General features: G+C 54.5%; 7 protein-coding genes across 7 annotated transcripts; 3 read left to right on the top strand and 4 right to left on the bottom strand.

Annotated features, from left to right (window-relative positions):
* Window positions 1–1,853: 1,853 nt before the first annotated feature.
* Window positions 1,854–2,345, bottom strand: ColSpa_04020 (uncharacterized protein; the record flags this gene model as incomplete). The annotated part of the gene is made up of 2 exons (XM_049270232.1): window positions 1,854–2,022; window positions 2,098–2,345. The coding sequence occupies 2 exons, from the start codon at window positions 2,343–2,345 to the stop codon at window positions 1,854–1,856; spliced, it is 417 nt and encodes a 138-aa protein (XP_049126189.1).
* Window positions 2,346–2,386: 41 nt separating this feature from the next.
* ColSpa_04019 (protein chromatin remodeling 20) lies at window positions 2,387–7,357 on the bottom strand (the record flags this gene model as incomplete). The annotated part of the gene is made up of 1 exon (XM_049270231.1): window positions 2,387–7,357. One exon carries the CDS (start codon window positions 7,355–7,357, stop codon window positions 2,387–2,389), a length of 4,971 nt encoding a protein of 1,656 aa, XP_049126188.1.
* A 1,622-nt stretch (window positions 7,358–8,979) lies between these two features.
* On the top strand, window positions 8,980–9,627 carry ColSpa_04018 (glutathione synthetase; the record flags this gene model as incomplete). The annotated part of the gene is made up of 3 exons (XM_049270230.1): window positions 8,980–9,287; window positions 9,354–9,429; window positions 9,475–9,627. 3 exons carry the CDS (start codon window positions 8,980–8,982, stop codon window positions 9,625–9,627), a joined length of 537 nt encoding a protein of 178 aa, XP_049126187.1.
* Window positions 9,628–9,639: 12 nt separating this feature from the next.
* On the top strand, window positions 9,640–10,698 carry ColSpa_04017 (glutathione synthetase; the record flags this gene model as incomplete). Its single annotated transcript, XM_049270229.1, has 1 exon — window positions 9,640–10,698. One exon carries the CDS (start codon window positions 9,640–9,642, stop codon window positions 10,696–10,698), a length of 1,059 nt encoding a protein of 352 aa, XP_049126186.1.
* Window positions 10,699–11,078: 380 nt separating this feature from the next.
* ColSpa_04016 (single-stranded TG1-3 DNA-binding protein) lies at window positions 11,079–11,630 on the bottom strand (the record flags this gene model as incomplete). The annotated part of the gene is made up of 3 exons (XM_049270228.1): window positions 11,079–11,131; window positions 11,199–11,287; window positions 11,353–11,630. 3 exons carry the CDS (start codon window positions 11,628–11,630, stop codon window positions 11,079–11,081), a joined length of 420 nt encoding a protein of 139 aa, XP_049126185.1.
* Window positions 11,631–13,066: 1,436 nt separating this feature from the next.
* On the top strand, window positions 13,067–14,788 carry ColSpa_04015 (pheromone a factor receptor; the record flags this gene model as incomplete). The annotated part of the gene is made up of 4 exons (XM_049270227.1): window positions 13,067–13,688; window positions 13,737–14,220; window positions 14,282–14,442; window positions 14,511–14,788. 4 exons carry the CDS (start codon window positions 13,067–13,069, stop codon window positions 14,786–14,788), a joined length of 1,545 nt encoding a protein of 514 aa, XP_049126184.1.
* Window positions 14,789–15,708: 920 nt separating this feature from the next.
* ColSpa_04014 (Ras-like protein) lies at window positions 15,709–16,494 on the bottom strand (the record flags this gene model as incomplete). The annotated part of the gene is made up of 2 exons (XM_049270226.1): window positions 15,709–15,816; window positions 15,874–16,494. The coding sequence occupies 2 exons, from the start codon at window positions 16,492–16,494 to the stop codon at window positions 15,709–15,711; spliced, it is 729 nt and encodes a 242-aa protein (XP_049126183.1).
* Between the last annotated feature and the right edge of the window lie 4,036 nt (window positions 16,495–20,530).

The raw sequence follows: 20,530 nt of genomic DNA, 5'->3' as shown, positions 1-20,530 counted from the left end.
TGGCAGAGGGAGCGGTCGACCTGGATCGACGGATATGGGATTTTTCAGGTTGAAGGAGAAGAAATAGGGGAAGTTCGTCGGATGTGAGGAGAAGCGAAGGAGGAAAAGAGAGCAGATTCCCGGACCGTCCTTTATTTTAGTGTGTCTCCGGTGAAGACTCGGGAGTCGCCATGACACCAAACTAACTAGGTAGGCGCAGGCAGGGTAGGTACCTAGTGCGTGCGCCTGGGCCGAGTCAAACTGGGGTCAGGTCTGCGATGGCGGGGCGGCCGGTGCAGGTGCTGAGTTCTAGGCGGTGGTGGGTTGGGGTGTCGCCGCTTGCGTTTTCAGCATCCCTCAGGCCAGGGAGGGGGAAGGGCGGCGCATCCATGTGTCGTACGGCGTTGGGTGCGGGACCCTTAGTCCCGATTTTAAAGTGGAATCAATCGGGATTGTTGTCCAATCACCGTCCATATGGAGCCAATCCTTTGCAGATTCGTCAATTTTTTGATTGGTCCATGTTGGATATGCGGCTTTCAATGACCTGAGGAAAATACGGATACAAATCCCTTGGTTGTATTTTTCTGCTCTTTCTTCGGGGTTTGCTGATGTTGCTGTCATCTCTGGGTCACTCGGTTCCGTGGAGCGACCCTCTGGGACACCAACCGGTGTTCTTCTCAAACACCCACAAATGTCTCTTTTCAAACCCCATGTCCCTAGAAACACCGTTGTTGAGTGAGGTGGACCCAAACATATATCGTACGAACATCTTTGCACATGCCGAAGCTTCCCGAGAACAAGTATGACTGAAAATGAGCTCTCGTCAGCTCCCGTCATGATCCTCTCGTTTTTTTTTATGTACATGTTGTCCCGTGTAACACGAACATCAACATGCGTAATACAAAAATAGCCAAATATTTCCAAGGGCAGGAGAGGTGGCATCGAAAAAGGACAGCAAACCACTCTGGGAGCGGAACCGGCACGTCGAGGTTTCCGGCCTGAATTTAGTCACCTGCCACATCGCTTAGAACGCTTCGAAAGTGCCCCTCCGCTGCCACTGGATCCCAAAGCACAATATTCTTAACGATGGGGCCAAGAGGGGTTGTTGTTACTCTGCATTTCCTCATGTTGTTTCCAGAGTCTTACTCATCATCAAGGTTCACAGACACGAAGCAATAAGTGAGCCACCACATGTCGCAGCCACTTCACCCACTTTTGCCGGCTCATGTAACTCTCCAATGAGATGTCAAGCCCGTTCACAACAGACCTCGACTCCCTTTGAATTGTGCATCAAGAACGTATTGCCCAACTCCGTAGCTCTAGTTCAGCAACTATGACCGACGCCCAGTTACGCTGATGCAATTCCCAGATCATCCCATCTATCCTTCCTGCCAAAGAGAACTAGAGATGCACGCCAAAACGAAAGGGTATCATAAATCAAGCGTTGCAATGCCGCAAAACTCCCTTGCCCTTCCAGGATCTCAGAAGTGACCCTCGCAATACAACCAGACCATGATGAGGGCTCAATGCAAACGCTTTCGTAATCGCGAACCTTGCCCCGCCGGCGATGAAGGTTCTCGTGTTCATCGCTGTTCCCCCAACTTGTTTTCCTCGACAGCTTTGCTGGCCCATGTAGGGAGTCTAGGCGCACGATGCCTCCTCCGTGCTGCCACTTCCCTCAGGATATTCATATCGTCATCGTCATCGTCATCCTCCTCGCGGAAGGGGTGTCTTCGGTTTGTTGCTGGAAACGGATTCGGTCGGCCGGCCACGCTCTGTAGCTGCTGTTGATCATGTCGTTAGCGGCGAGAGGAGTCACTGCTTGGTAAATTGAAAAAGTAGTTGCAAGACGGAAAAAAGCAAAAAGGTCGGGCTCATACGTCAGGTTCTTTAGCCAAGCGCTTTCTTAGTCCGAGTTTCTCGTGGAAAGTGTTGTCGTCAAGCTGCGACAACTCGCTGACAAGATTGTCGAGTCCTGCCTCCGTTGAGGCATGTGCAATCTGGGCCGGAGACAAATGCCCTGTAAGAATTGCCGCCGAAAACCTGTGATTCTCTATCAAACTGCACAACTTCTTCATGTGCGAATTGTCAGATAAGTATCCCTCACTCATCGCAGACCTTATGTGCCAAGTTGAGTCGGCGATTCGTTTGACAAGGACATTCTTGTCCTCTCCAATTGCGCCCAGCAACTCGGGGTCTATGATCTTGTCAACTGACTCGAGGAGCTTTTGCTCGAATTGACCCGGCCACACAATGATGTTGGACTTCGTCTGCTTCCTCGCTGAAGGTGGAGGAAGAGGCTTATCTGCAGGCGAGGGAGATGAAGGTCCTTGCTGGCTCCTGAAAAACGTATTGGCACCAGCCATGGGCATAGGCGGGGCAGCTCGAGACTGTAGTTTGGTTTAAGTTAGCGCTGGTCGCTCAGATCCAAACGTAGCAACTGTACCTCTGTCGTTTTCTGCTGAACAAATTCGACGCTCGAAGCGACATTTGAACCTAACTGTGGGGGAGCTCGTTGCTCTGCGTCCATATCCACCTCATCTCTCTCTAAAGGCGCCGCTGGCTCTGGCACAAACGCAGTCGACGGCAGTGTCTGGGCAGCGATAACCTTCTGCACAGCTGTAGGCTGTCCCAATGCGTAATTTGAACTCCTGAAAGCTGTGCCGGGAAGAGAGGGGAGTGGAACAGGTGTTTGAACGCCGCCCATAGGTAAGCCTAGGGGCCGATATGGTGCTTGAGGTACTGTCGCGATGCCAGCCACTGACGGCACGGCGCGGAGTCTGCCAATTCGTTCAAGCTCCAGCTTGCGGAACTTCTCCGGATCGGTGTTTCTGATTGAATTCAAGTAGACCTGCTCTTTCACATCTTTCAAGTCTTCTTGGGTCAAGATTTCGTTGGTATCCTCCTCCTTGAAAGTGTCCGTCATGATGATAGAACGGATACCCTGGGACAGGTCGGGATGCGTCAACAAGCTGTCGAGCACAGCATCCTTACCAGCGACGGGACTTAGATCTAGTTGATCGGGTTCCTCACGATCTTTGAGGTACTCGTTTTCCTTTTTAGACCATCGTTTTGGATTCTCATTGTCCACAACGCGGGAGGCCAATTGGGTCTTGAAGACGGCTTTGTTGTGCATAGTCTGTTCGTACGTGCCACCTGAAATGAAGGTGTAGACATAGACCGGCTTCTGCTGACCAATGCGGTACGCTCTGCCGATTGCTTGTTGTTCGTGGATAGGATTGTACTTGAAGTCGAAGATGACCACTCGATTGGCACCATATATGTTGAGGCCAGTGCCTCCAGCAGCTGTCGAGATGAGGTATAGCTGGGTATCCCCACTGTTGAAGTCCTTGATGCTCTGCTGTCTTTGACTGATTGGCGAGTTGCCATCAAGACGGGCAACCTTTCGTTTCTGCTGCCGGAAAAGGGAGTCCAAGTAATCCATAGTCGGAATCGACTGGGTGAAGACAAGTAACTTATCTCCAACCTTCTCACTCTCATCCAGAATGGCGACGAGAAGCTTCACCTTCCACGACAAGGCAGGCGAAGATATGTCCTTCTGGATTTTTGTGATTTTGAGACCATCACTGATAATCTGGCTCGTTAAAGTAAGGTTCGATTTATCCTTCTTCCCCAGAAGGCTCCGCTCCTCTATCAATCTTGTCTGGAAAGCCTTGGGGTGATTGACAATCAGACAGAAATTGTTGACGGCACCAAGAATTTTTCCGCCTAGGCCGTTTGCCTCATTCCTCACAGAGTCAAGAAAGGTGTCGTACAGCTTGGCCTGGAGTGGTGTTACCGGGACTGTAAGCACGAACTCCGTCTTTGGCGGCAAGTCATCCTTGAGACAAAGATTGATTGTTGCCCTGTGTGTCTTGGGTGCCACAGTAGCTTCCAGGACAGCAAGTGCCTTCTTCGCCTTACGATAAGCGGACCTCGGACTGTCCTCGTAGAGACCGGCTTGGATCGGTTCAGCATAACAAGCCTTGAATTCCGAAAGGGGGCCCAAGTAACCAGGTGCCACCCAGTCGATCATGTAGAAGAATTCTAGCACACTGTTGGCTAACGGTGAGCCAGTGAGTGCGATCCGACTATGTGTCCTGAATTGTGCGGCGGCCATTGACAACTTTGAATCGGGATTCTTCAACTTGTGGGCCTCATCGGCAACAACGAGGTTGGGGCTTTGAGTGAGAATGTCCTTGACCGATTTTGCATCGTGAGGTGGCGAGAGTTCGTTAGTAGGGGGATCAAGTAATCTCTTGAACATGTCGTAACCCATGATTAGCACGCCTCCTTCCTCGTCCCATGTGCGAATCATTGGGCCTCTCTCCGCTACTCTGGTGATGGCCTCCAATTTGAAAAGACGTCCAAGAAGCCCGTCAGGGGCCCACATCAACAACTCATCCATCCAATTATCGACAAGCACCGACGGACACAGCACGAGGGTTTTGGATTGCCTAAGGTCCTTGGGGATTTGTGACCGAATGGTTTCGTCCTCTGACTGCGCAGACTCTGCGATTGCAACGAGCAAGGTGATGACCTGCATAGTCTTGCCGAGACCCATGGTGTGAGCCAAGAGACATCCCTGTCGCACCTTGGAGTCGTAAACAATCTGATTCCACAGGAAACGAACGCCATCGATCTGGTGATTTTTGATCCGTTTGCCAATGTCTTCGTTGAAGTAGACCAGCCCTTGGTGGTCTTCTTTGGTCTCGTTGATAATCAGCCGTGACTTGTCGCTGGAGATGGTATCGGATGCGGCCAGCTTCTTGCGAAGCTCCACTCGCCGTTTCTCCTGTTCTTCCTTCCGACGTCGGTCGCTTTCTCTGAGGTCCTTCGCTGTCTGGTCAATGATGAAAACCCGCTTCCGCTTCTTAGACGGTGGGATGTCGGCCTCGTCGTCGCTATAGCCATCCAAAGAGTCGAGACTTTCACGCCGGTTCTTCCAAGGCGTCCCTGAATCAGAGCCTGTAACTCGAGTGGCATCGGGGAAATGGGGCACGATGTGGTCCTTTACAAAATCACAGAAATCCTCAAAGCGATCAACCTTGGCCTTGATGCTCTTGGCTTTCCGCCCGCGAATCGGCTTAGCGACGCTCGAGGGAGACAATGCTTTGCCGAGGACATAAGTTCTAAAGAGACGGGCGATGACAGTGCCCATTTCGCACGCAGATTGCTGCTCATAAGATGCAGGATCTTCCAATGCTGTTATTACGAAGTCGGTCCATATGTCAGCCGGAGCCATCGTACTGATGGCGTGGAAGAAGGCTCCCCTTCGTTGGTCGTCGAGTCGCCAGATGACACTGATCAGGAGTCGCTTGTTGTCCGCATGCAGCTTCCAGAACCTAGGTGCGATGACGCCGATTCGCTCAGATTGTTCGTATGGAGTCTCAAGATCCTCCTGCGACAGTCTTGGCCGTTCCTCAATATCGCTGTCCGGAAGAGATGGTGAGATTGGCGCTAGGGGCGTCTTTGGCTTCTCAGGCGTATCGAGCCAGATAACATTTTCCTTGGTGTTTTCAGACACGGGCTCGGAATCGTATGTCGTCAGATCGATGATGTTATTATCGGATTGAATATCAAATACGTTGTCCGCTGGCGATTTGTCGCTTGGAGGTCCTGGCCTGTGAGTGTCCTGTTGAAGTATTTCCTCAGGTTTGTCCAGATTCATCGGACTTGCAGATCCGGACCCATCCGGGGCTGGTGAGCGCGTAACATCCAGCATGTCGTTAACGATGAAGTCCTTTTCGCCGTCGTCTTCGTCGTCGTCGTCGTCGTCGTCACCACTGGTGATGAGTTCTCCGTCTTCGTCCGAAAGGATACCTCGCCTGGCAGCGATCGGTCGTGGCTTAGACATTGTTTCCGGTCGCGGAGGCTCATGCCCTCGCAGGATGCCGAGGAGCCATCTTTCGGCTTTCCGATCCTCTACACTGCATTCGAGACAGCGCGCTTGTCGTCTGAGCTGGTCCTCGTTGGGCCATTCGTCTTCCCTAATCTCTTGGCAAAGCTTTTCGATGCGGGTGTTGAGCATCTCGAGCGTGGCCGTGGCGCTAGCGATTTGTCGGATGAGACCACGTCGGCGCGCTTTATTCCAGAGTTCATTCGCTTTTCGCTCCTTCTTTGGCAGCTTCCTTTCGTCCCAGTCGTTTTCCATCTGCTGGATTTCCTCCTGTAGCACGCGTTCGATGTCGCCTGGAGTGAGGTATTGGGACTTCAGTTCCATCTCCCTCTGCAACTCCTCTTCCTCGTCTTGGATTGCTTCCCTCGTCTCCGTGTCGTAGCCATCTTCGTCTTCTGAGTCGCCAAAGAGAGGGAGGACCTTATCCTCCTCTTCTGGTTCCACGTAGGGAGATTGACCGCTCTGCATCAGGGCGAGTGATTGGTCGTTCGTGCGGAATAGTCGTCGCATTGCTCGGCTAACTTGTCGGCGCCGGCCATTGGGAATCGAGCCCTTGGTAACAAGACGGAATAGGCTGCTGCCGTCAACTGCATCGTTGGTGCCCCGAACCAGACTTGACTTTGGGATTCGGCTGTCAGTAATCAGCCCGCTGCGTCCGAAGTACGCTGTTGTGGATCGTTCCCGGGCAGAGACCCTGTTTCCTTCATCCCCGTGAATTTTTGCAGAGGTCCTAGTCGAGGAATCAGGAGGCTGAGGCAGGGCGTCTTTTGAACCATTAAGCCGTACAGCGAGGTCGTCCGCAGCTGTTCGGATAGGCGTATTACCCACGCCAAGGACGTTGGTGGATATCAGGGATGGCGCCACCCTTCTCTTCTTCTGGGGTGGTCCGCCTATCGCTTGGTCCGTATTATCAACCTGGAGGACGCTCAGGTGATCGGTTTTCTTCAGTACCTGAGCATCGAGCTCATTGGCGGGAAGAGCTTGGTTTCGCAGCTTCAATGCAAGACTGCTATGGTCTGGGTCACTCTGCAACTCAACGTCGTGAGTTGGGGACTTCGTTTGCGGACTCTCCAAGGTGCTGACTTGGTCCGGAATTGCAACATCATGATTAACGTTGGCCTCTACCTCCTGTGAGCTGATCGGTGTTTCGAAGTCTGGCTTCCCTATGTCGGCTTTGAAGTCCCGATATCCGCGGCTCTTCAACCTCAGATAATTAATCGCCCTGACAAATGTCATCTTGTGAGTAATCTTGACGAGGCCCATGTCCTGAAGAAGACCGTCGAGAGACGGCATCACATCTCCGTAGGTGAGTAGTGTTTCGCCATCAACGTCGTTGTCGATCAACGCCTTTGAGAGAGCTGCTGAATCGGGTCTCTTGGTGGCTAGCTTCGGGTGCCATGGGCGCTTCTCAGCCGCGCATAGTTCATGCACCACTTGCTCAACGGACCACTCAAAGGGGTCGTCCTCCTTGCCCGCCATGATGATCGTCGTTCAGGTCATGAATTGATTTGCTATATAGTGGCGATTTCTTAGCAGCCAGATAAGAGTATTCAAGCAAGGCAGGCGAAATGGGTGGCAGGGGAATAAAAGTCTTTTGAGGGTTAAGAAGGTGAGATGGGGAAGGAGCATTGCACAACCAAAATAGCTTTAAGATTTGAGCTCTCTTATAGACGCCATTGGGTTGAGGGTGCCCAAGAAGCATTGAAGCGCGGACATTGGGGTAGGCCGGGTGAAGGACGAGCCGAATGAAAGGAGACGAAGAGGATGAACTTACGAGTCGGTTTCGAGTGGTCAGATTTCGGAATGGGGTGCATAGGGGAGTCGGCAAGGTCGTTGCTCGTTGCTCGAAGGAACAAGAAGGCAGTGATGAGTTAGATGAAGGGGGGAACAGAGTTTGCGGTTGGCGATAGCGTGGTGACAACTCGAAGGCACTGACAAAGAAGTAAAAGATCCCTGTCAGGCAAACGAGTCGTCAACGAAGGACATAAGCCGGGTGAGTTCCTGCGAATATTTGCGCAGTGTGAAATTTGGAGGCCAGAAGTAGCAGGTAGAAGAGAGTTCAAGTTGAATGCAGACGGAGTGGAACTAGGAGGCCTTCCATTTGTGGCTGAGATAATTAAAAAAAAGGTTAGAAAAGGTCAGGGCAGGTGATGGATTTCCTCTGTAGATTTCACGACGCGTGAGTGAAGTCGCGGAAGTTGCAGTCGCAGTCGCAATTAGAAGCCCCACCTTCCCTGATCGCACAGGGTACCTTCCAGCAGGTGCTCACTGGCCCGCTCTTCCAGGAGGACTTACAACTATCAGAAGGTACGTATCGCCCTAAAGGGACCAGCCCCCATGTTGCCTCGAAGAAGTGGCCAATTGCCTTCTTAGCTGTTGGTTTGCTTACCTTGCACGTGACTAGATGGCAACCTTCGGCGTTAAGATAGGTAGTTGAGGATCAGTTTCCTTATCAATGTTTAGTGGGATGGAGGGGTAATGAGAGGCGGTTGCAGTTAAAAAGTGCCTGGCTAGGTACCGCTTTGGCGTTATTGCACAATGTTCAGCCAGGTAGAATCAAGCCATAACAATTGTCTCCTGCTGATTGAGGTTTGCTAAACTGTCACCAAGCCTTTGACTTCGTCTCTAGTTGTTGTTGATATACTCGCGACTCATATGTGTATTATAGAGTTGCCTCCCCGCTTAACCTGATCACGTCTTACTTGCATCGTACAAGCCATTGTTGTAGGAAACCCAGTCCCAAGGTGGACGTGGATGCTAGTGGTGGGGCAACCGATTTCTCTCCCCTCCAGTTCAACATCCTCATTGTGATTCTCACTGGCTCCTCACCCGACATCGTATCTACTTGAGTTGTACATCCAAACGAGTTGGACTTTTGCTTACCTACTCTCCACCTCTCTTCACAACCTTTGGCAACTGTAGTCACGAAGCCCCACTTGGTCATCCAGATAATCGATTCATCTAGCGTTGGCCGACAATTATTAATCACTCACTCGCATCGCCAAGCCGACTGGTCCTTACACGCCCGTGCCGCCGGAGTCTACAGAAGGCTGTCTTGAGAGTTTTGGCCTCTTACTCCTAGCAGGAAAGTTTTCTTTGAGATGGCGACTTCGACCCTCACCAAAGAGCAGTACCCGCCCCGGCTGTCTCAGTCGGAGCAGGACGCCCTCGTACAAACCGTCAAGGACTGGGCCATTGGCAACGGTCTGTCTGTCCGACCACCTCCCACCGTCGTCTCGCCCGAGTCGGATCCCAAGGGCATTCTGGCTGTCAACGTACCGGTCACGCTCTTCCCTAGTCCGTTCCCTCGGTCATGTTTCGAGCAGGCGAGGTCTGTTCAGCAAACTTACAACGAGCTTTACGCTGCCATCAGCAGAGATGAGGACTTTCTGAGTGCAATGGTGAACGAGTACGTCACGACCTGATTCGTTGTACTGAAGACCGTCCCTTGTTATTCTTGTTTAACGATGTGTAGAGTCAAGGGCGGCGATGATTTCATCAGTAAGCTGTGGGATACCCATGTGCGAGTGAAGAAGGAGGGGTACACTCAGGTATGTTCTACCTCACCATCCCAAGACGAGACTAAGGAGTGGTAGAAACTTTCCCTAGGGCTGTTCAGGTCGGACTACCTTGTCCACCAAGACATGTCTTCAGGCGAGCCCAAGCGTCAGGTTAAGCAGGTCGAGTTCAACACGATAGCCTCGTCTTTCGGTGGCCTTTCATCCCGCACCTCGCTACTCCACAAGTAATTGCCCATACCCATGGACCCAAAGCCAACGACTGACGACCCCAGGTTCCTCTCCGTGGCAGAGTACCCCTTGCTGGACCGCGCCATCGAGTCCGGTTCTCTCAACCTGCCCGAAAACAAGAGCGTGCAGGGCCTCTCCGGCGGCATCCGCGCCGCCTTCGACGCCTATGGCCCCTCGGAGCTCGGCCACAAGAAGTGCGTCATCTTCGTTGTCCAGGGCGGCGAGCGCAACATCTTTGACCAGCGCCACCTCGAGTACGCCCTCGCCAGCTCCCCCGACGACCCCGTCCCCGTCTTCCGCGTCCCCTGCTCCGAGCTCCTGCGGCACACCGAGGTCGCCGCCACGCCCAAGCGGCAGCTGCTCTACAAGCTGCCCCGGGACCCGTCAAAGGTCTTCGAGGTCGCCGTCGCCTACCTGCGGTGCTGGTACGATCCCTCCGACTACCCGGACGAGAGCGCTTGGGAGGCCCGCTACCACCTCGAGAGGTCGGCGGCCGTCAAGTGCCCGACCGTTCTGACGCAGCTGGCGGGCAGCAAGAAGATCCAGCAGGTCCTGGCCACACCGAGGTCGGGATCGTCGCCTTCGGTGTTGGGCCGGTTCATCCCCGACGACGCGCCGCAGACGGCCGAGGTCTTCCAGACATTCACAAACATCTTCCCCATGGACGCCTCCGAGGCCGGTCTCAAGGCACGCAAGATCGCCCTGGACCCCGAGCTCTGCAAGAACTACGTGCTCAAGCCGCAGAGGGAGGGCGGCGGCAACAACCACTACCGCGAGGACATCCCCGAGTTCCTGAAGAAGACCCCCGAGACGCATTGGGGTTCCTACATCTTGATGGAACTCATCACCCCGCCCAAGCAGGACAACATCATCCTCCGCAACGGTAACCTCGAGGAGGGCGGTGTTATCTGCGAGCTTGGCATTTACGGCACGACTGTTTGGAACCAGGGCACTGGGGAGGTTGTTCACAATGAGGAGGCGGGCTACTTGCTTCGCACCAAGGGCGACACCAGCAACGAGGGCGGTGTTGCTGCCGGCTTTGGTTGCATGGATAGCTGCACACTCGTCTGATAACGGCAGTTTGCCCACGGACGAGTCACTTTGAATAGAACCTCAACAAAAAAAGACGGGCTGTTTTAGATGGTCCTTGACTTGTTTCGGTGACATGTGAGGCATTGAGTGAGGCAGCAACTTGAATGGAGCTGCGCAAGGCAACAATCGGTGCGTGAGAGGAGCAACCCGTGGTATCAATTATCGTCCTAGGAAAGTGCTTTTTGTACAACGCGCCTCAACCGGCCCAACTGTCAGTCGTTTTACACAAAATAAAGGAAATCCCGTCAAGAGTGGAGAGAGAGGGCCAGGTCAGGTCAAGATTCTCAAGGACACACTCGTCTTCGTCGGTCATACGTGGTAAAGAACTCCGGTTCGTCAGTGCTAGAGGAAGGACGCGTTTACTCGCTGGCGTTGGTGCCGGTCTGAGGGCGTCTGAGGACCTCAATATTGCCTGGACGAGATGTTAGGATACCTTGGCATGGCGGTCAAGGGGCAGCGCGGTTTGTGGGAAGACGTACGCTGGACAACGTTCAGGGAGCTGCGGGTCTTGCCCTCGGCGTCCTGGTAGGTGCTCATGGAGGCATCGCCCTCGACGAAGACCAGAGATCTGTAGCCGCACGTTAGCTTTCCGGCGCTCCATTTCCACAGTTATCAGAGGTCGGGATATCGTACCCCTTGGGCAGGCTCTGGAGGAAGTCGCGGCGGGGACCCTCGGGCTCGAAGCTGGTGACGCGGAACCAGCTGGTCTGGCGGTTGTCCTTGGGGCCGCTGTTGCTCGCGACTGCGTACTTGAGGATCTCGCGGCCGGTGCTGGTGGGCTGGAGCTCGGGGGTGTCGGCGAGGTTGCCAACGATGGTGATGCGCGCGACGTTGTGAGAGGGGGAGGTGCTGAAGGCGCGGGCGATGCGCGGCGCGGCGGCGGCGCGGCGGAAGAGGGTGGTGGCAGACATTTTTCTTTTTTTGTGGTTGATTTCGTTGTGGTGGGCAATAAAACGGGTGGTGATGAAGGAGTGGAAGAAGGACAAAGGTGTAGCGAGTGGTGTTGATGTGTCGGAATTGACGAGACGGAGACAGTCGTTTGAGGGGGGAGGGAGCGAAGCTGGAAATGGGAGCTATCAGTTTGCTCGCGGTGCGCGCGCCCGTCGACGCGGTCCATAATCCAGGGGGTTCAGGCACGCTGCCGCGGTCGTTTGCTGCTCGCCGTGGCTCGTGCACCTCCCGCCCAGCCTGAGATCCCTGAGTTTGCGCATTGACTTGACAGCCGGGGTTGCAGCATCGTTCGCCTGGTTTTTCCAATGTCGAGTTATCGAGGTTGCACTCACCAATCCGAGCCTTCAAAACTTGGGGTACCTCTCTTTGGGGGGTAATTTATCACTTCATAATGGTCCAACTCATCCCACGATCCTCTGCTCTGGGAACAGTCTTTGCTCCGATCAGTAGAAAGGTCTTTGGTTGCCGTAACTACATTGCAATCAATAGGTCTCACCTTTCAATTTGACTTCTCTGCCATGTTCAACTTTGCCTGCCCCAAATGGGGTAATATTAGTGGACAACATACCTCTAGATGTATCTGCGCAGCTTCAATTGATGCACCCGGCTCTTGACGGGCTGGAAAGTATTCGCACACGGCAATCCGAGTTTCATGAACTCCGAGTCTTGTTCTACAAGTCGAGTTGTGGCTCAAACCCATCACATATGACCGTAGCCTGAGCGGATGTTTGCTCAAAGACAACACCCTGCTCAAACCAGGCTTTCCGTTGCGGCTCACACGGGGGAATGAGTCCGCAAAGACCACAGGTCAATGGCTTTGGTACGAGATTTCTGAAAAGCCGTATCGAAAGAGGGCTATGGGTGGACAGATGACACGAACTCGGGACCGCACTTGCGGCCCAAGCAAGTGGTGTCCAACCTGCTGTCCCGTTCGTGCTCTGCCCTTCCTTTTTAAACAAAGTATGCTTCCCGCCTTGTCTTCTTCGTTAGGGCATACTCGGCTAGTTCTAACTCATCCTTATATCCTGCAACATGCCCTGATTCTCTACATTACCCTCGGTTCTGCCTCCCATCTCTGCTTCGTTCCCCCTTAATGGTCGTCGTTCACTGCCAACATCTCACTACATCTTTCTTATGACCAAGTCAGGAGCTGATTGTAAGCGTATTCGGGGGTTCATCGTTCTCTTCACTTGATATACTCAAGGCATCCTCACCTGCCCTTAGCAACCACCACTCTCGACAGTTTTCAAGCTTCCCTGCCTGCCTCCTTTGTCTCGGCTCGTCTTCGTGTTCAACGAATGTTATTAGTCGGAAAGTGGTCCAGTTCCTCCCATTTCTCAAGAGAAAGGGAGCTCTACCGGATCTCTGAGCACCAACAGCACTTCAACCTTTCGATATGGCGGCCATTGCCAGCACAGTCATAGCACGCACTTCTCCCCTGGTTCCCAACCCTCCATTGGCGCCGTACACCAACCCGTACCTCCAAGCGAACCTTGTCTGCCGCGTCGTCCTCGCCCTTGCGGCCAACGCCGGCTGCTGGGTGCCGCTCAGGAACCTGTGCCGCCAAGGCGAGCTCGCCCCGGCCGTCCTGGTCGGCACGGTCATCGTCGCCAACTGCCTTACGATCGCCAACGCCCTCATTTGGCGTGATGACAACGTGTATGAGTGGTGGGACGGCCAGGTCTGGTGCGATGTCCACGCCTACGTCTACCAGCCTCTCATGCCTCTGTTCTGGCTCTCGGTCGTCGCCATCACGCGCAACCTTGCGCAGCAGATGGACCTGTCGCGGGCCAGCCCCTTATCTGGCCGAGAGAAGCGCAGGAAGACACTCGTTCAGGCCTTGATCATGTTTCCACTTCCCATCATCCAAACGGGCCTGCTGTACCCGATATCCTCCCAGAGGTTCAGGATTGCCACCCTGACCGGTTGCATGTGGAGTAGTCACCCGAGCTGGCCCTTTGTCGTATTCTTCCTGGCCCCACGCCTGCTTGCGGTTCTCGTGTCGGTTTACTACGCTGGTAAGTCCTCGTACGTGAGATCGAAAACCTCGCACTCACGACGTGTAGTCCTCACCTGGAGGCGTTACAGTTCGATCGCGCAGGCTACCCGCTCGGCACTCATGTCCAACAGCTCTGCCGCCACGCGAGCGGGCCGAACGCGATGGCGGCTTTTCTTCGTCATGGTCTGCGTCATAGTACCCTACAGCCCCTTGGACTGCTACATGGCTGTCGTCCAGTTCAGAACAAACTTCCTCTCTTACGGCTTCGATTTCAATAAAATCCGGCAGCAAGCCAATCCATACCCTTGGGACACCATCCTGCTCCTCCCTAGCGACAGCCTCAGCTTCTTTGAGCTGAACCATCAGTATTTCGTCATCGCGACGGCCCTGCCCATTTTCTACTTCTTTGGTATGACGGAGGACGCAAAGAGAACCTACCGTCGGGTCACGCGGACCCTGGGTCTCGGCAGGGTTTTCCCATGGCTCCGCGAGGGGCCAGCCTCAGGGCGAGTAGAGCAGCAGCTGGGAGTCTCGTTGCAAAAAGACACAGAGTGAGTGCCGCGGTTGTCATACCCCAGAATGTACAAGGTATTAGCTAACATCCATCACTAGTCTGACGCTGATGAAGTCGACTGATGGCAGCTCCCAATACGTCCGTGTCAGTCATGTTTCGAGAACGCACGACTCTGCATCCTCTCCGCCTCCGTCGTATAAGGAGGGGCTCGACAGTCCTGCTGAGGATATGCGTAGTCCTTCGATTGCATGGGATGATAGTCAGAGCACAGTCTCGGCACACAGGCTCGGAATCATGGTAAAACGCAGCTGGTCCTGCATCTCCCAGATTCATTCCTTCGGCCTACCTGGCACTACCAAGCTGCGTCCCGACCGTCCCCGCGGCCGCTCGCAAGGCCCTCCAACCCCTCTGCTCCCCCATGTTACAACACCAAGACGTTCCTGGACGAACGGCCCGCCATCGCCCCGCCGGCCGCGACCCACGTACGCATCCGATCATGGCTGAGCGAAGGCCACGGCCAGCTTGAGCAGACGACCCGGGTGGCTCGTCTGCCACGTCTGACGCCACTGCCGGATCCCGCTGCGATGGTTCAGGCTCAACAGTGAGCTGCGGGAGTGGCTCGATAGCCTGGCGGATCGAGCGCGCATCTTCGTATTGCTACCTTTTAACGGTGCTTCAGTATCACGGAAAACGCACACTTCGCCCGTGCCAACACGCTGGTAGACTCCTAGTACGAGTCTAGAACTTGGCCATGAGGTGTGAAGTTCATCCTCTTTCGACAAAGATGTGCGTCTCGGCGGTCAAGCGTCGGGGTTGTCGCGGGTGTCGCCATGGGGTTGTTGGCAACGCACGTGAAGTCTGCGACAGGAGACGCTCCCATCCCCTTTGTTGACGGGGCTCCGCGTCGTAGCCGAGGGGATGTAGCATGGAAAGCTTACATACCACACGTGAGTGCGAAGACGGCAAAAGGTCACATGAAGGCATTTGAGCGGAACCATGAGAGACAAACAAGGCGAAGGTTGAAATGATGATGGGCATCTACATAAAATCACAGGGTCCTGAACACCAACTCTTCGCTTCGAGTCGAGCCTAATCACAAGGCTCGCCATGTCCCGATTTCCGTGCACAACCATGTTCCACTGCGTCTCAGGAGCACTCCTGTTTGACTCTGACTCGTGGAAGTAGAAACATGATCAAAAGCGTCAAGGCAACGAGCGAGAGGGAAAAAATTCATTCAAAATAACGTTCGTAACTATCCCAGCCAAAGGGATCCTAAACTCCGCGCCATGCCTTGGTATAAGGTACTAGTGGTAGGATGGGGGCCGTGGCAAATAAGAAAGGCCAAATACCCCCGGGTAATAAATGGATATCGAGTGCCTCATGCAGTAGAGAGGCTACGGTCGTATAAACTCATGTCGGTTCGTCCCACGCCGCGGCCGATCCAGTATTAGAAAGAGTGTATGGTGAAATACGAATTCGAAGCGAAGGGTACACAGAAAGGCGAGCCGGTATTCGCCGTCAAAGGTTATGCCGTCACGACAGCTGGCGGCTCCGTTGGCATGCCTTCGGATCTCGAGCCCCCAGGTGTGCTAGGAGCTGGAGCGATTTCTGGATCAGGGATTTGAATGTCCAGCTACAGTCCAGGTTAGTACACTGTCCTAATCGGGGCGAGGTGCAGGATTCGACTTACCGTCATGTAACCAGTTTTCCTCAAGGAGATGATTCGCGGCGCCATTGAGCTGTCGTCGTTGCCAACAGTCTTCTCCATCTCGGTGTTCCACTGGTCAATCCAGCGTTCTAGGCGCTTCAGTCGAGCCTTGACGCCGGTGAAGCCCAGATCATCCCACAACCAGCCCGTCACAAGGCCCAGCAAGCCGTCCACCACATTTCTCCAATTATACGGGCTAAAGATGGGAATGAGCTCGCCATTGAGTTTGTCGATGACCCTTCGAAACTCCTGTTCCGACAAGCCTGCCGGGTCCAGGATCTCGGGGTACAGGTTGGAAAACGTCGGCGCCAGGTCTCCTTCTATCAACCAGTCTCGACGTATGCGAATAATTCGGGTGTTTCGATACTCGGGCGAGTCGAGAGGAACGTGAGGGTTGAGATGAGGGAAACAAGGGTGTTGCGGTCCCCATTCTTCGCCTAAATCCGGCGGCAGCTCCTCTCCCATGATCGATGAGTCTGAGGAAGAAATGGCCGATCCAATTCCATCGCCGGCCGATACATTGGAATGGCGCGGGAGCACATCCGGTCCTCGTTCCAGGTCCTTGGAGGCGCCTCGCGCCTGGCTATCGGTTCTCTGATCCATCACCGTCTTTCCCTTGTCTGTATGGAGAGTAATGGCAAAATCTCGAATGACAGGGCTTGAGGCACTCTGCCTGTAGTACCGCAGGTCGGTTAGTTGTGGTTCGATGGGAGGCTCTGTAGAGGCGGTTTCTTTATCGGCGGCGGTGCCAAAGTCGGGACCAGGAAATGTTGGGGAAGGATCCGCGGACCTCCTTCCGTCGTACGAGTGTCGAAGCGAGGGCGGAAGGCTAATGCGATGTTCGGCGATACCACTGCGGTCGACCTGAAGGCTCGTGCGGGTGGACGTAGAGTGCCGCGTCTGGCGCTGCTCTGGGAGAGTCAGCAACGGATAGTCGCCTGCGCCAATTCCCAGGGGATCGGCAGGGTCGACGGAATATGGATCGAGAGTCGGATGAGATAGCAGAACGGCAGGCGGGGGCGGTGTCGATGGACGTCGTTTGCGGACGGGCTTGTCAGGGAGCCTGGGGGTGGAGTTGGTCGGGTTCCAGAGACGAGCAGCAGAGAGGTGAGGAAGTCGGCGGGCAGCAGAGGAGGCTGCACGATTCCGAAAGGGAGACTGCAGGAAGTATTCTTTGGGGTCGTATTGGCGTGGCAGGGATGGAGGGCGGGTTTGGGACAAGCCGGCGGCGGCTACTGGACGTTGCAGGTCGGGCGAAGCGCCAGGATAAGCGGGCTGCTGCGAAAGCGTGGCGAGTCGTGAATTTGCGGATGCATCTAAGGTGGCCGGTGACGGAGACGTGTTTGGCGCGTGGGAAGCCGTGGGAGGAATGTTTTAACGAAGGCCGCCGCGAGGACGACGGCCTTACGGGGCACGGTGGGGAATGAGTCTTTTCGGCGAGGAGGAGTTTGCAGCAGCGCCTGGGTCAAGCTCTTTGAGGTCGCCAGGGCCTCTTTAAGCGGCAGCGGCGGCAATGCCAGGAAGAGCGAGAGGGGTGATTGCAATGGTCGCTGGGGCAGAGAGTAAAGGGAGGAGGAGGACCGGGTGTGACTAGAGCAAAGATGTCGTCGGATGGCCAGAGTCGGGTCGCGCAGCAGAGGGATTAGGTTTGCTGCTAGCTGTGTGGGGACACGGACAAAGAAATGCAAAGTCGTGCAAGTGCAGGACCAGCAGGAAAGGGAAGCAGCGACGATAGTGGCTCGGATAGCACCTTTGGCTTTTGCTTGAACGGCGATCGTTTTTTCAATGCAAGCGTGGGCAATGCGGCCAATGGTGAGTCGCGGCGGGAGAAGATGGCGAAAGGCGTAAATGGCCGTCTTGTTGATGGCGGTGGTGGTAGTAGGAGTAGTAGTGATGGTGGTCTTGGCCCTGGCGTTGGGTCGACAAGCGACGCGGACCTCGACAGGCGGACGATAGGGCGACGTCGTGGTCGGTGACCTGCCGGTGGTGCTGCAGCTGCTGCAGGCACAAGCAAGGGCGCAGGCACAAGTGCAGTTGACGACTGACGGAAATGAACAATTGGTGAATAATAACGCTCGAATGAGCAACCAAAGGCAGGCTGACGGTGAATGAAGGGTGGAGAGTGCGCTCAGGGGGGAAATGGCCGAAATTGGATTAGTACAGCTCAGTCCCAGCATTTTGGGAAGGCCAGTAATTAGCTGGCACGGAGAGGCTGGGGGAGGAGGAGAGATCCTTCCTTCCCTCAGGGCTCACACCTCTCAGGTCGCCTCACCCACTTTGGGGTAAGGTAAGGTAGGCAGGAGCGAGAGGACCCTTGGACCTGTAACCCGAGAAACCCGGGCCAAGTCTGGACTTTGGCCGTAAATGCCGGACGCCAGAAGCCAGACGCCGCAAGGCACAGAGGTTCGTACGCTAGAGGTGCAGGAACGATGGGGGGAGGGGGAGACACGATCGGCTGCGTCCTCGCTTTCCTCCACCACTTTGCTGCGCGATATGGTTCGGATCCAACTCGCCCGGGATGAGCGTTCCTGCAGCTTGATGCCCACCAGATTGTGTTGCTGCCGTCCCGTTGCAAAAACAGAAGTGGGGGCCGCTGATCAGTCCTGCCTCGGATCGTCTTCGCTGATTGTTGGTTTTGGTTTTGGTTTTGGTTTCTCTAGAGTTGCGTTCTCCGAGGGAGCAGAATTGTCGAGACTGTAAGCCGCGCCCGTGTGTGCGCGTGTGCGTGTGCGTGTGTCGTCTTGGACTCGCCAACCGGCCTTTTGTGTTCTCGTCTTCGTCTTTGGTTGTTGTATGAGCTCACGGATGCGCCGGCGTCTGATCGTTCGTCGGCATTGGCCTCGGAGAGACAACTCCGACAAAGTTGTGTCTTTGTGTCCCCTCGAACACGTAGTAGGGCTGTCGTCCACAAGTTTCTGTTGTGTCGCAAAAATGATCCAGGATGAAGAAAGAGAGACAGTCGATGAATTGGAAAAAAATTCAAAGTCGCTCGTCGGTTTGCGAAGCGGAGCAGCACGGCACACAGGACGCTTCGGTGGTCCGGCGAAGCGGTTTCGGTTACAGATAGATATAGGGTGGCCTCAACGATCCTGTCGGTGCTTCGCCAGTCTTCGCTGGAAAGGGTCTCGCAGCAAAAAGAAAGGTCTAGATACGATGCAGAGTCCTTCGCCGACCAGCCGTCCCTAGCCATCAATATATGACGACGGCCTACCACGCTCACGACTTCCAGCTGACCCGAATGGCGCTCAGCCTGGCAGGTCCCTCCCTGTTGTCCCGGCCAACAGCCAAGGTGCTTTAAATTGACTGTGTTGGAAAGCCTTGCAGAGATTTTCCGACAGGCCTCGCCCTCTCCTTCACGGCCGCGCTGCAGACAGTCTTTCTTGGTTCCGAGTGACGCACTCTGTCCTCCCGGATCCATCCAGTCACCCTGGTTCTCCTTGCTCGGCGAGGCCCAGAAACCAGGGTTCTGACGGGGTTGTCAGGGCAGACGCCAATTTATGCCTTGCTTCGTCGCCCGTTGGCACCTTGAGGCGTATTTTGCGGCAAGGTCTAAAAATCGGTGGCTCTTCGTCTTCCGGAACGTCACCGCGAACACGACGTCGGCGATGGGAGAGACAGCAATACGGCTTGCCAGGCATTCTTCTCCATAAGCAGCATCTTTCGACGCGGATCTTCCACCTACTCCATGGGTCTTTTAAGAGGTGGACCCGCGCTGCTTCGTCGGCGGCGCGCCCGTCTCTAGCAAGCATGCGTGCAACGGCGGACTTCTGCCATACATCACCTCATGGCCCAGGCCACCAGCATTTATGTATCCACTTTTCTCACACTTTTTCTTTTCTTTTTTCTGGTCTGTCTTTGCACGCCGATGAAGGAGCTGCGGCCGCGCCCGGTCCGTCTGTGCGTTGCGTACGTCCCCATGAAGGGATGCACTCCTAGCATGCGGTTCCTCGACAGTCTGAAAATACAGTGGCACTTTGCTTATCCGCTCTAGCGTCATTCTCCTTTTCCTCTGTATCTACGGGGAAACCCAGCTGGGTCAAGACATGCCAATAGATCCAAAATAAATAAGCACGAAACGGGAACGCCGATCTGCCAGGCACACAAAAACAGACGAACTGAGATTCAACTGATCCATCTTTCCAACCGCAAATTGGAAGTTCAGGTACGGGTAGTGGGGCGCCAAGCCCCGCCCCCAGCACCACGCAACCTTAGTTACTATACCCTCTGAGGAGGGACTACGTATACAAGCTGGTGACAAAAAAGTGATACACACAACACCCCAATTGCTACTAGTCTCATAATTCACCTAGGAATACCTCCACGGATACCCGACTTCTTCTTTCCAAATCTCGGGAAAACTTAGATCGAGTGTTATTATGTATGAATGTCTTCTTCAATCAGAAAAATTCTGAATATTGAAGACGTCGCTGGTGCTGTTGTGAAGGCCATGGGCGGGGGAGTCTGGTTCTGTGTATCACTTTTTTTGCCACCTGCTTGGTATAGTATTTGACGTTGATCCCGGCATAGGTAGTGGGCGTTATGTGGATGGTGACGCCGATCTGGCAGGAGACCTCTCACCAATCCCACAGTATCCCTCGCGGCTTCAATAATTTGTTCCGTTGAACTACATAGGTACGGT

The sequence above is a fragment of the Colletotrichum spaethianum genome (genome assembly GCF_022836535.1).
Source record: "Colletotrichum spaethianum MAFF 239500 DNA, contig08, whole genome shotgun sequence".
In the NCBI taxonomy this organism is placed as follows: domain Eukaryota; kingdom Fungi; phylum Ascomycota; class Sordariomycetes; order Glomerellales; family Glomerellaceae; genus Colletotrichum; species Colletotrichum spaethianum.
This window is presented reverse-complemented; position numbering and strand designations above follow the sequence as displayed.